The sequence below is a fragment of the Planococcus citri genome, chromosome 1 (genome assembly GCF_950023065.1).
Source record: "Planococcus citri chromosome 1, ihPlaCitr1.1, whole genome shotgun sequence".
Classification (NCBI taxonomy): domain Eukaryota; kingdom Metazoa; phylum Arthropoda; class Insecta; order Hemiptera; family Pseudococcidae; genus Planococcus; species Planococcus citri.
Genome location: NC_088677.1, coordinates 6,691,593 through 6,703,782, shown reverse-complemented (window position 1 = coordinate 6,703,782; position 12,190 = coordinate 6,691,593). Strand labels below are relative to the sequence as shown.

Below are 12,190 nucleotides of genomic sequence, written 5' to 3'. Positions count from 1 at the left end.
GTATAGCTTAATTTTTAATGGTCTGAAAAATTGGAAAAATTAGCTTGGAAAACTGGGAAAATTATTTCTTTTAAAGACCAGATACTCTGATTCCATTTTTTAGTGTCTTTCCAGTCTCCTCGATTCTTTTGAATTGATTTGTGTAGTCAAAGATTGATTTTCGAACTCAGCAACCTTGAATTTGAGAAAATTTTGGTTTTAAAAAAATGTGGAATCATTTATGGAATTATTATTTGGGGGCTGGGGGGGGGGTGTTCTGAAAATACTGCTGCTCCATCGAGTTAATCATATAACCTTTTCTCCATCATTGAGTCATTGAGTCGTTGAAAACTTCTGTCACAAAGAAAGGGGTGGTTGCGTCATTGTTGCATCATGTATTGTATACCTACCTTAAAGATTTGAAAAAAAAATATTAACTATTTTTTGCAATTCCTCAGATAAACGGAATAAGATATTTTCAACCATTACCGTCGACGTCGACATGACAGGACGACTCTTGAAGGTAGTATTATTGAACGGAAAGTTGAAGCCGACCATTCAGCGTGTTATTTTTGAATTTATATATTTATAAATAAAAAACCAGAAAAAAAACTCGAAACCACGTTCGGTAGTTTCGAGTAAGTATTTAAATGTATGATCGCGTTATTATACCCTTTTGAATAATAAAAAAAAGAAATGATCGATGTTCGAGTGTGTACTGTACGTGTATTTATCAAACTCGGATCGATTGTTGTCTTGGTTCAGTTTCCCTTTTTGTTTATTAGTTTATTGATTCGGTTGTTATAATTCATTTTTTTTTCTGTTCTTTTATTATTATTTTTTTTTGTTCAAAGTTTATTAGGATTTTTATCCTATAATGATACGTACCATTACCTATAAATATGCATGAAAAAAAAAAAGAAATCGTGGAGTTGTTTTTAATTTCGCACCTTATGCGCCTTTTCATTCACTTTTTTTTATATCTTACATTATATTTTTTTTGTTTTGTTGTTGATTATACTTTTAAAGAAAAAAAGACGTTCTGGATGTGAATTTTTAAGGTTACCCGTAGTGATGATAATCGAAAGGAATATGACTGATGGTTTTACCAATGCCAAGGTATACGTTTTTAATCAGGGTTTTTAATCGTTCGAAAAATTATTTCGCTTTCAATGTTTTGATTTTTCAATTTTTTCCAGCGTGAAATTGTGTTTTTTTTCCTCTTAGGTGTTACTTACTGTTCGTTTTTTTTTTGTTTTTTTTTTCTAATTTGAAAAACGGTCTTCCTCGAATTCATGTTCAAATTAACGCACGCGAATATTTACCTATATAGCAGCTTGATAGCTTGTTTATTTTTTTCTTCTCATTTCATATTATACAGGGTACAAAAAAAAAAATGACGAGAGAAAGCTAACGCTTTTCTGCGCTTACCAACGTTTACTGGATTCATTTTTCTGCCCCCCTTTTCACATTCCACATACATACATACATAATAAAGAGTATAATGTTTATATCCATTAGTTTTTAAATAATAATAATAATATGTATTATTCTCGTACAATAATATCTTATATAAAAAAAAAAAAAATACTTCGAAGCTATAGTGACAATAACGCGAAACGTGCATTTATTTTAGTCGTGTATTTTGCGCTTTTAATATCTTCTATTCATTGTTCTATGTAAACTATTCGAGTCGTAATCTAATTTTCTTTTTTATAAGGCGAATTTTACATCGAGATACACTTCTATTTATTTTACATATTTCTTTTTCGGAGCATTGGAGAATAAATGCACGCTTTGGATCGAGGATGGGATGAAGCTCGATTGGAATGTGGATCGAGTATAATTTATGTGCCTGCAGATTGGATTGACGCACGATGTCTAATTTTTTAGTTGAAAAATCAGAAATTTGTAGTATTTTATTGTGAGATAAATTTGCCTCGAGTTTGGTTAATTTTTGACAAAAATATTAATCCAGCATTTCAAAGTGAATTTTATTATTTCAAGTGTGTGATTAATTTTAAGTTTAAACCATATTCTGGATTTTTTTAACCCTCTGTGACTCCTGAGGGGGGATAATGCTACTCTAAAGTGCTCTATTTTTGAAAAAATATTTTTTTTTGATTTTAAAACACTTTTTTCAAATTGAAAATTTTATGAGGAAGTTGAATTTTTTTTTAAATTTTAGATAATTGAATTCCCTCCCCCCCCCCTCTTACATAGATTTGTTAATTTGTTTTCGAATTCGTTTTAATTTTTTTTAGGAAAAATTCTCGAGGAAAAATGATGGAGAAAATAAATTTTTATTTTCTTGATCAGGATAATTCATAATTAAATCTTGTGAGAAATTTTTTGCGTTATTTTTCCCGCCAAAATCCCCCCTCGGAGCCTTTGGCTTTTTTTAGAGGGGTGAGAGGGAGAGATTCGCTAGAAATTTTAGCTCTTCAATCAGAAATTAATCCCTCCTGAAAAACCCGAAAAATTGAGAAAAAAAGTGAGAAAAAATTAAAAAAACAGATTTTGAAAATCGATAATGATCAAAAATCGATTAATCGATTTCCAAGGTAATCTCGTGTGATCAATCTTGTTCGAAATGAAAATTTTATTCAATTGAATGTCCTGATCAATAATCTATAATTATCAAAAATCGATTAATCGAATTCCAAAAATCGATTTATTTTTGATTTTCGACCTCACACGATCAATCATGTTTGATATGAAAAAAATCATTTTCATCCTCGAATCGGTTATCATTAAAAATTGAATAATCGAATTCCAAAACTTGATTAATCGAATTCCAGAACTCGATTAATCTGATTCCACAAATTGATCAATTGAATTAATTCATAAATCGATTAATCGAATTCCAAAAATCGATATATTTTCGATTTTCGACCTCACACAGTCAATCATGTTCGATATGAAAAAATCATTTTCATGCTCGAAAATAAACTTGGCAATCTGAAATCTATAATTATTGAAAATCGATTAATCGAATTCCATAAATCGATTCATTTTCGATTTTCGATCTTACACGATCATGTTTGATATAGAAAAAATATAGACAGGAAAAAATCATTTCTATTTTCTATCCTCGAATCGGTTAAAATTGAAAATCGAATCATCGAATTCCAAAATTCGATTAATGTAATTCCATAAATCGATCAATCGAATTTCATATATCGATTAATCGAATTTTGTAAATCGATTAATCGAATTTTGTAAATCGATTAATCAGGGATGGAAGAGCCTTGATTTCAGGGCTCCCGCTCTTGGCTCTTGGCTCAGCTCTCCACAAGTTTTAGCTCTGGCTCGCTCTTGGCTCTTGGCTCTTTTTCTCTACATGGGCTCTTTGGTTCCTTGCTCGCTCCTCAATTCTTTCCGACTCCGCTCTTTGACTCTCAGCTCCCTCTTCCAATTTCTTGGCTCCCACTCCAGCTCCCACTCTGGCTCTTGGCTCTTTAAATTAGAACTTAAAATTCGTGAAAAACGATGAAAAAAATGAAAATATACTGCATTTATTTTCATTTTATTTCTCAATGAGAAAACAAACGTAGAAATTCTTCATTTTCTTCTCAAATGTGAGTTGAAAGTTGAATTTTTAATAAAATTGTGCGCATTTTTTTACTTTTTTTTCTACTTTTAGGGAGCCAAAGGGCCAGAAAAATTTTGTGGGCTCCCACTCGGCTCTGGCTCTTTCCAGGTTAAAGACTCCTTATGATGATGGCTCTCTTGAGTAAAATAAGGAGCTCTTTTTCAAGAGAGCTCCTGATGTTTTTCTGCACTTTCATTCATTTGGCTCTTGGCTCTGGCTCTAGCTCCTCAAAAAATCCGGCTCTTTCAGACTCTGGCTCCAGCTCGCTCCCGGCTCTTCCATCCCTGCGATTAATCGAATTTTATAAATCGATTAATCGAATTTCATAAACCGATTAATCGAATTTCATAAATCGATTAATCGAATTCCAAAAATCGATCCATTTTCGATTCTCTCCTTCAAAATTTTTCAAATTTTCTCAACAGTTCTCAATTTCTGCATCAGAATTTTTCTGAGTAATCCTTTTCTCAAAATAAACCTCTTTTGGTTTTCCAAAATCCGAAGAATGTCGAAGCCTTCCTCTTTCCCCTCTTGTTCAGATCTGAAAAATTGAAAAAAAAAAAATAATTAAAGGAACAGCCGATTAGAATTTTTTGAAAAATTCAAATTTCTAGGTAAAAATTACGCTAAGTGACCCGTTTAGATTGAAAAAAAAAAACTCTCCGAGCCTCTCAAGTGGGCCATTCCAACGAACCCCCTATACCCTTTCAGGTAAAGAAATCAGTAAAATGTAAAAAAACAACCCCCTCCCACCACAAAATCATTCTGTCCCCCCTCCCACTTTTTCGGGAAATGAAAAATGAAATCGAATAGGTAAATTTTTCAACATTTTTTTTTCTTTTCATTTCTGTTTTTTTTTTTTTTTTAAATACTTAATTGAGGAGAGGGCCTATTTAAATCTGTATGAAATCATCCCCTCCCTTCCCCTCCCCTCATTAAGATGAATTTTGAAAATTTTTCAATTGTACATAAATATGTATCAGATCAGCTTTCCTGTAAATGACTCCATTTTCAAGGTCAACCTTCTTTCCCCCACCCCTCCATCAATTACAGTTCCAGCAATAACTATTGACGAATTATTCAGAACAAAAGAGCACAGCGAATCATTTTTGAATTTTTTGATTTTTTTTTTTTTTGGATATTGAGGGAATTTTGATTTTTTTTTTTTTTGAATTTGAAGTCTCCCACGAATTTTAGAGTGTCGATGTCCAGTTTCAAAATCAACGAGTCTGTGAAATTAAAAAATGATTGGGGGGGGCTAAGGCAGGTCTTACGCCCCCCAAAAAAGATCTCGTAATCAAAATCCAGGACATATTCTAGTCTCTAAATTTTCAAAAGTATCGGCTCAGTGGTGTGTTTATGAGAAGAAAAAAAATTCTAGTCAGGAAAGTGAGATCTCATTCGCTTCATACCAAATAGTCTACCAACAATTTTAGAATTTTTTTTTTTTTTGGTTCAAGGAGACTCGTCGAGCTTCATCTTACATCATCAAAGGTAAAAAAAAAATTGTAAAAAATATCCAACGAAATGCGCAGTATAAAATAATAAATAATAATTTTACAATATAAATAGATTTTGAATTGCATTAAATAAATAGGGTTTTTTCTTCTTCTATCTTCTTCTTCTAGGTAGTGTATTGTAATACGAATTTCTTGACTATTAGCAATGTTTATACTAAATTTAAAGTTATAGTATATTACTTCACTTTTTTCATAGTTGTTGCACTAATTCGGTTAGGTAGGATGCGCTGTATTACCTATACTTTTATTTATTTTTTTTAGTCGTATCTAATGTACAATAATATTGTACCTACAATTCCAAGAAAAATTTTTAGTGGTCATATTGAGGAAAAAATTGACTACCTTGGTGGGTAGTTAGTTCGTTCGTTGATTTCTTCAGCCATTATCAATATGACGTACTCGTAATATAAGATTCATATCGAATATTTATTATTTTCCCCCCGCCGCCGTAAATCTTTTAATACTCGTGTTGTATTTTTTAAGTGCCAGTATCTACATTTTACGTACTTTGTAGTTAACCTACTATTTGTTGATGTTTTTTTTTGTTTTTTTGTTTTTTTCTATAATTATCATCGATATGATTATTACCTTTTTTTTTTTTCGTTTTAATTTTCGCTTATCCGGTGATGATAAGTTAAGCAAAAAAAAATACCAATATAGTTCTGGAAAATTAGCTTTCCATTGGGAAAAGTGAGGTAGAAAGCAAAATTTTAATGTGTATAGTAGTCCATTTTTATGTGCTAAACACGAATCTGAGGTATCCCTTCGCATCCTTGGTGAACGTTCTCCCCTATAATAGATCTAAGCCACCATCACCTCCCCCCCTCCGTCCCAATTTTTGCCAGAAATTTGAGGAAATCTTGCTTTGTAAGCGAGAGATTCAAAAACTTGTGATTTTATTCAAGATTTTACAACTTTTATCAGAAATTTGAAAAAGGTCACGATTTTTGGCACACATTTTAGAAAAAGTCCTAATTTTTACCAATACTGTGAAAATGTCTCGATTTTTCAACTGTCCTGATTTTTTATCAAAATTATTTTTAAGAAGTCTTAATTTTTGTCAAGATTTTAAAAATGTCTTAATTTTTTTTTAAATTTTGAAAAATTTTAATTTTGGTGTGAAATTACAAAAATTCTTAGTTCATTGGTAAGAGATTCAAAGTAGTCCTTTTTTCAATAGATAGTTGAAAAGTCCTGATTTTTCATCAGAAAATTAAAAACGAAAAGGTCATAGCTGCAAATTGTACTCATTCTGCATTTTTTTTCCTAATTTTTCAGGGAAAATTCCAAAACTTGGCAAATTTACGAAAATTGAGCTTTCATTAAAAAAGCTCAACTTTGAACTTTCGGCATTTTCGGCAATTATTTTTGAACTTTCCTCAATCATATTTGATGGTCGATTGTGCTCAAAACGAAAAATCAATTTTAGTCTCAAAAGTCAATCATTATCAAAAATCGATCAATCGAATCACAAAAATCGATTGTTTTCGATTTTCGATATCGTATGATCGATCATGATCGAAATACTTGAAACACAAATCTTCACCTTCAGAATACTTGAGAATCGATCAAAAAATCGATACTTACTCGATTGCCAAGAATCGATTTATTTTCGATTTTCGATCTTAGTTTATTGATCTTATTCGAAATGAAAAATCAATTTTTGCCACAATTTTACACCTTCTTTGAAAAAATCTATTAATTCAACTCCGAGAATCGATTCATTTTCAATCTTCAATTTCATTCATGATTAATCAAGTTCAAAATTGAAAATCAATTTTATCCTCAGAAATGAACCTACCATTCAAAAATCGATAACGATCGAAAATCGATTAATCGATTTCCAAGGTGATCTTGTGTGATCAATCTTGTTCGAAATGAAAATTCTATTCAATTGAATGTCCTGATCAATAATCTATGATTATCAAAAATCGATTAATCGAATTCCAAAAATCGATTTATTGTTGATTTTCGACCTCACACGATCAATCATGTTTGATATGAAAAAAAAATCATTTTTATCCTCGAATCTGTTATCATTAAAAATCGAATAATCGAATTCCAAAACATGATTAATCGAATTCCAGAATTCGATTGATCTAATTCCACAAATCGATTAGTTGAATTTCATGAATCTATTAATCGAATTTCATAAATCGATTAATCGAATTCCAAAAGTCGATATATTTTTGATTTTCGACCTCACACAGTCAATCATGTTTGATATGAAAAAATCATTTTCATCCTCGAAAATGAACTTAGCAGTCTGAAATCTGTAAATTATTGAAAATCGATAAATCGAATTCCATAAATCGATTCATTTTCGATTTTCGATCTCACGCGATCATATTTGATGATATAAAGAAAATATAGACGGGAAAAAATCATTTCTATCCTCGAATCGGTTATCATTAAAAATCGAATCATCAAATTCCAAAAATTAAATCATCGAATTCCAAAAATCGAATCATCAAATTCCAAAAATTGAATCATCAAATTCCAAAAATTGAATCATCAAATTCCAAAAATCGAATAATCGAATTTCACAAATCGATTAATCGAATTTCACAAATCGATCAATCGAATTTCACTAATCGATCAATCGAATTTTACAAATCAATTAATCGAATTCCGAAAATCGATCCATTTTCGATTTTCGACCTCACTCGGTCAATCATGTTCGATATTAAAAAATCATTTTCATCCTCGATAATGAACTTTGCAATCTAAAATCAGTAATTATTGAAAATCGAATAATCGAATTCCATAAATCGATTCATTTTTGATTTTCGACCTTAGACGATCAATCATGTTTGAAATGAAGAAATCAATTTCACCCTCAGAAATGAACTTTGCCATAAAAAATCGACAACAAAGTTATCAAAAATCGAATAATCTAATATCGATTTGGCCATGGCCCTCTTAATCAAAAATCGATTATTTTCCAATTTTCCATTTCAGATGATCGATCAAGGTCGAAATTATCATTCGTATTATTCTGTTTCAATTTTGATTTTTGTTAGTCAATAATTGACCAAGAAGTCTGGGGGAGTTCGCGTTTAGCTCGTCATAAAAATATACCAGTGTACCAAAATACAGCTTTCTAACTCACTTTTCTCAGTGGAATGCTAATCTTCCATGGACTAATAATGATGAAAAGCGAGCGCATCTTACTGAGCATTTTTGTCTGACACGACGACGTACGATAAATATAAGCCTATACCTACAGCAAGGCGAAAAGAGCAAAAGTGAATTTGAATTTATTATATAAACAAAAGACTAAACATTATAACACGTTGATCTCATTATTCTGATAAAACAACGATTAAAGAAAAAAAAAATCACTAGTACCGCATGCAAGACTCGACTGGTGTGAATCTTTCTACCTATACATAGGCAGATTAATAATAACGATTAGTTGGCGGTAACTGCCTGATCTTATGTTTTCCAACAATCCGCATATAATATTATAGCTGAAGTTTTCTATAATACCTACGTACCTATATATATCTTCGACTATTATTCTGTACTATCGCAATCAATATTTAAAAAAAAAAAAGAAGGCTCGTGTGTTGTTGATCTTTTTTTGTTTTATAATACAAATGTGATATTGAAAGAGATATTGCTTAAAAATCGGCACTTTTACCTCTTCTTTATCTTTTCTCGTTTTTTTTTCTTTTTTGTTTCGTTCCACAGACCGCTTTTGACATGAAAACAAAAAATGGGCTGTTCTTTAATTATGTTGTGTGTTTTTCTTCTTCTTCTTCTTCTTCGGCTATGTACTGTACTTTTATTAAGATTTTAGAAAGGTGTAGATCGCGTATATTGTGAGAGAACCTTTTGCCTTTTATCTACATTATTTTGACCGGTCGAATTAGATTATTTTAATTACCCTAAGGTACATTTTAATATCTTTATTACCCAGATGTAGCTGTATGTGCTGACTGGTTCATATTACAGACTTATCGGGCTGTAATACTACCTCTGTAATCATTGTTATTTCGCTTTTTATAAATTTACTTTTTTTTTTTTAATTGTTATCAATTTAGTTGTTTTTCAAGTTTTAGAAATATTATTGTTATTCATTGTAATATTTTGGATTCATGTTTTAAGTCATAAAAATGAACATATTTAAATTGTAAATAAATTATTTACTTGAGAATGTTGCGGATTTATTATTATTTTGGTTTAATTAACGAATTTCAACTTTAGGGTTATGAGATTTTTCATTTTAAAGATTTAATTCGAATAAAATGTAATCATTGGTTGTATGGCGCTGATAGCAGTAGATTACAAGGGAATGAACATAATTTGAGAAGCCTTTTTTATGATTAAGTATGTGGTATTGAGTATATCTTGGTATAAATTTGATGTTGTGCAAGTTTTCTTTTTGAAATCTGACTTTTTCTAAACTAATCTCTTACTTCTTGCGGGGTTTGTTGTTGATCCTGATCTTTGTTCTGTAAGTTTAGCCCTCATTGGATATTTTATGAACTTGGAATTTTGCAATAACCGTCGATAATGTGGCTCTGGGGAGACTTTAAAGTTTCTTTTACCCAAAACCCAATAGATCTCTCGATTTTTTTTCACATTTTGGGGACTTTTATGGCATCTAATTGGATGGGGGAGGGGTTCCTAAAGTAGATTTATATACCTCCGTTTGGGTTTTATTTCCATTCTTTTTGAAAATTTGTCAAAAATCAACTCGAGCTGTTCAAAGTTTGATTCTGAGGTGATTGACATGCTCTTTCAGGGAGCCAAATTCTATCTCAATTGGAGTTGATGGGTTTAAAAGCAGTCATAGAATTTGTGACCAATTTTGAAATAGGATTACTGAGAGTGGAAAAAATGCTGCCAAAATTCAGTATTGTCATCCCCAAGGGTCTCCTTTAACGGCTTCAACTGAACTAATCATTCTAGATTGCCTAAATGCTATCAAAAATTATACCGGCTGACAGTTTGTCTGCCTACTAATATTTTTATACTTTGTTCTATTTGAGTAATTTATTGGAATTTCTGTATGTAGATGGAATTTTACACTAGGTAATTCAGATGAATCCTTCCTTCACAATAGTGCTTTTCCTCCAAGTAGGATTCATTAATTATTGCTGCGGTGAACTCGCAAAAGATCTTATTAAAATTCAAGAAAAATATGGTGAGTAAACTATAATATGCAAAGATCTTGAAATTAAGTTGAAAAAAAGAATGAGCAACTCAGGAGTGAAAACGTGCAGATAGATCAATAGGAGCCTTATATCTGCTTCAGATCCATCAACATACCTTCCCAAAAGTGACTTAGAATTACTCAATGAAGCATTCAAGGGTATCGCTAATGAAAAACTTGAGGATACATTAGCCAAACGTTTGATTGAACAAAGAATACTTATACTCGAGTCTGTGAGTACGAATACAAACAAATATACATTACATTAGTTACTTATTATCTACCTAACAATCCTTTACTACTAGTCTCGGTAATGGTATGCCTACCAAGGCCCTAGTTGACCGATGTGGTTGTAAGTCGTAACATGGGAGAGCGTCCGTTGTTGGTTTATAAGTTTATTGCAACCTATCGCGTACTTAGCCACTGAAAATAAGGCCTACAATCTGCTTTGATGTTTGGAATGGGCACAACATCCATCCATCTAGAATATCTGTCAATCATTATAAGCAGGTATTTTTGGCCATAGCTTTTTGGAAAATGGACCAACAATATCAATGTGAACTCGTTCAAATTTTTCAGATGGTGGAAATGCCTGGTAGCTAGATAGAGTGTGTTTTGTGATTTTGGCTTTTTGGCAAAGGTCACAACTTTGAGCCCAGTTACGAATTTGTTTTCTTATTTCCAGGCTTGTTAACCGAAAACAAAATATTTCTGGTTAGGTTTACAGTTAAAAATTAAACAAGAAATTCAAAATTTTGGTTAAAGGTTACGGTTAAGGTTATTCATTTTCTAAAGTTACAGTTAAGGTTCAGGTTACGGTTACTGATGACCATTTTTTTCAGTTAATGGTTAAGGTTAAGGTTACGGTTTTTGGTGGTAATTTTTCCAGTTGAGCTCATAATTTCGGTTAATGGTTAAAATACAGTTAAAAATTTGAAAATTTCCAAAAATTCTTTCAGTGTTTGAAATTTTGAAGTTTAAAAAATTGGAAAACTGGTAATTATTTTATCTTTTGATAATTTTTTTGATTAAAATTTCAAAACACTATAAATCACATTGAAAAAAAACTCAGATAAAAAGAAATAAATTTTAAAATTTTGTAACCAGTTTTTTTCTAAACATTTTTTGATTAAGGTTATGGTTACGGTTTATTTTGATCTCAGAAAACGGTTACGGTTATGATTATGGTTAAGTAGTGATATTTCAAAAAAAGAAGGGCTTTTGGTTACGGTTTATTTTTTTTGGTTAATTTACAGATTCATTTGCGGTTATGGTTAATGGTTAAAAACCGGTTAACAAGCCTGCTTATTCCTAGCCAAATGTATCTCTGTTGAACTAGGCGTAATGTTGCATTTGGGCCAGGGTGAGATAGGTTATGAAGTTGTTCAATGATTTTGAATTGAAGATTGGTAGGTAGGTATGGCCTTGGATCATGGTGCTCATTTTTGTCACAATGTAGAACTGATGTTGTCAGGTAGTAGGTATGGAGTTGAGGTGAATGGACAATAGGAATCCCATGTCTTCATCTTTGTTGTCAATAACCAAGTACTCGTCAGTCAACTGATAACTGGTCAACCTCCTCCTGCAAATTGCTTCTTTTATCTACCACCAAACATCGTGTCTTTCCAACACTTCAGTTGTAACCCTCATGTGCCATATCTAACCGTTCTTGTGAGATCTGTGTGGTTTGCTGGACCCTCTGTAGTAAGCCTTGTACTGTGTTGGCAAAGACCATTAAGAATGTATCATTGGCAAAACATTGTATGAAGACATCTTCCTGCTCTTGGTAAAGGTACAATATTCAACAGACATAATTCAAAGGCCTACCAACTAGAACTGTCCAGAGTGCTCGAAAACAACCACACAAATAGAATTACTGAAATTATAAAGCAAGCTACGAAAAGAATCACCTCTAATGAAACCAGACAAAAA

General features: G+C 31.5%; 1 protein-coding gene and 1 long non-coding RNA gene across 2 annotated transcripts in view; both read left to right on the top strand.

Annotated features, from left to right (window-relative positions):
• Gdap2 (ganglioside induced differentiation associated protein 2) overlaps positions 1–9,256 on the top strand; it is a 151,658-nt gene extending 142,402 nt beyond the window's left edge. The window contains exon 12 of the mRNA XM_065365114.1: positions 438–9,256. Coding sequence (XP_065221186.1) covers positions 438–485 — 48 coding nt within the window. The 3' untranslated portion in view covers positions 486–9,256. The remainder of the gene's footprint in view (positions 1–437) is intronic.
• Positions 9,257–9,299: 43 nt separating this feature from the next.
• LOC135846175 (uncharacterized) lies at positions 9,300–11,157 on the top strand. Its single transcript, XR_010558916.1, has 3 exons — positions 9,300–9,556; positions 10,121–10,249; positions 10,361–11,157. It is a non-coding gene; the product is annotated as an uncharacterized LOC135846175 (long non-coding RNA).
• The last annotated feature ends 1,033 nt before the right edge of the window (positions 11,158–12,190 follow it).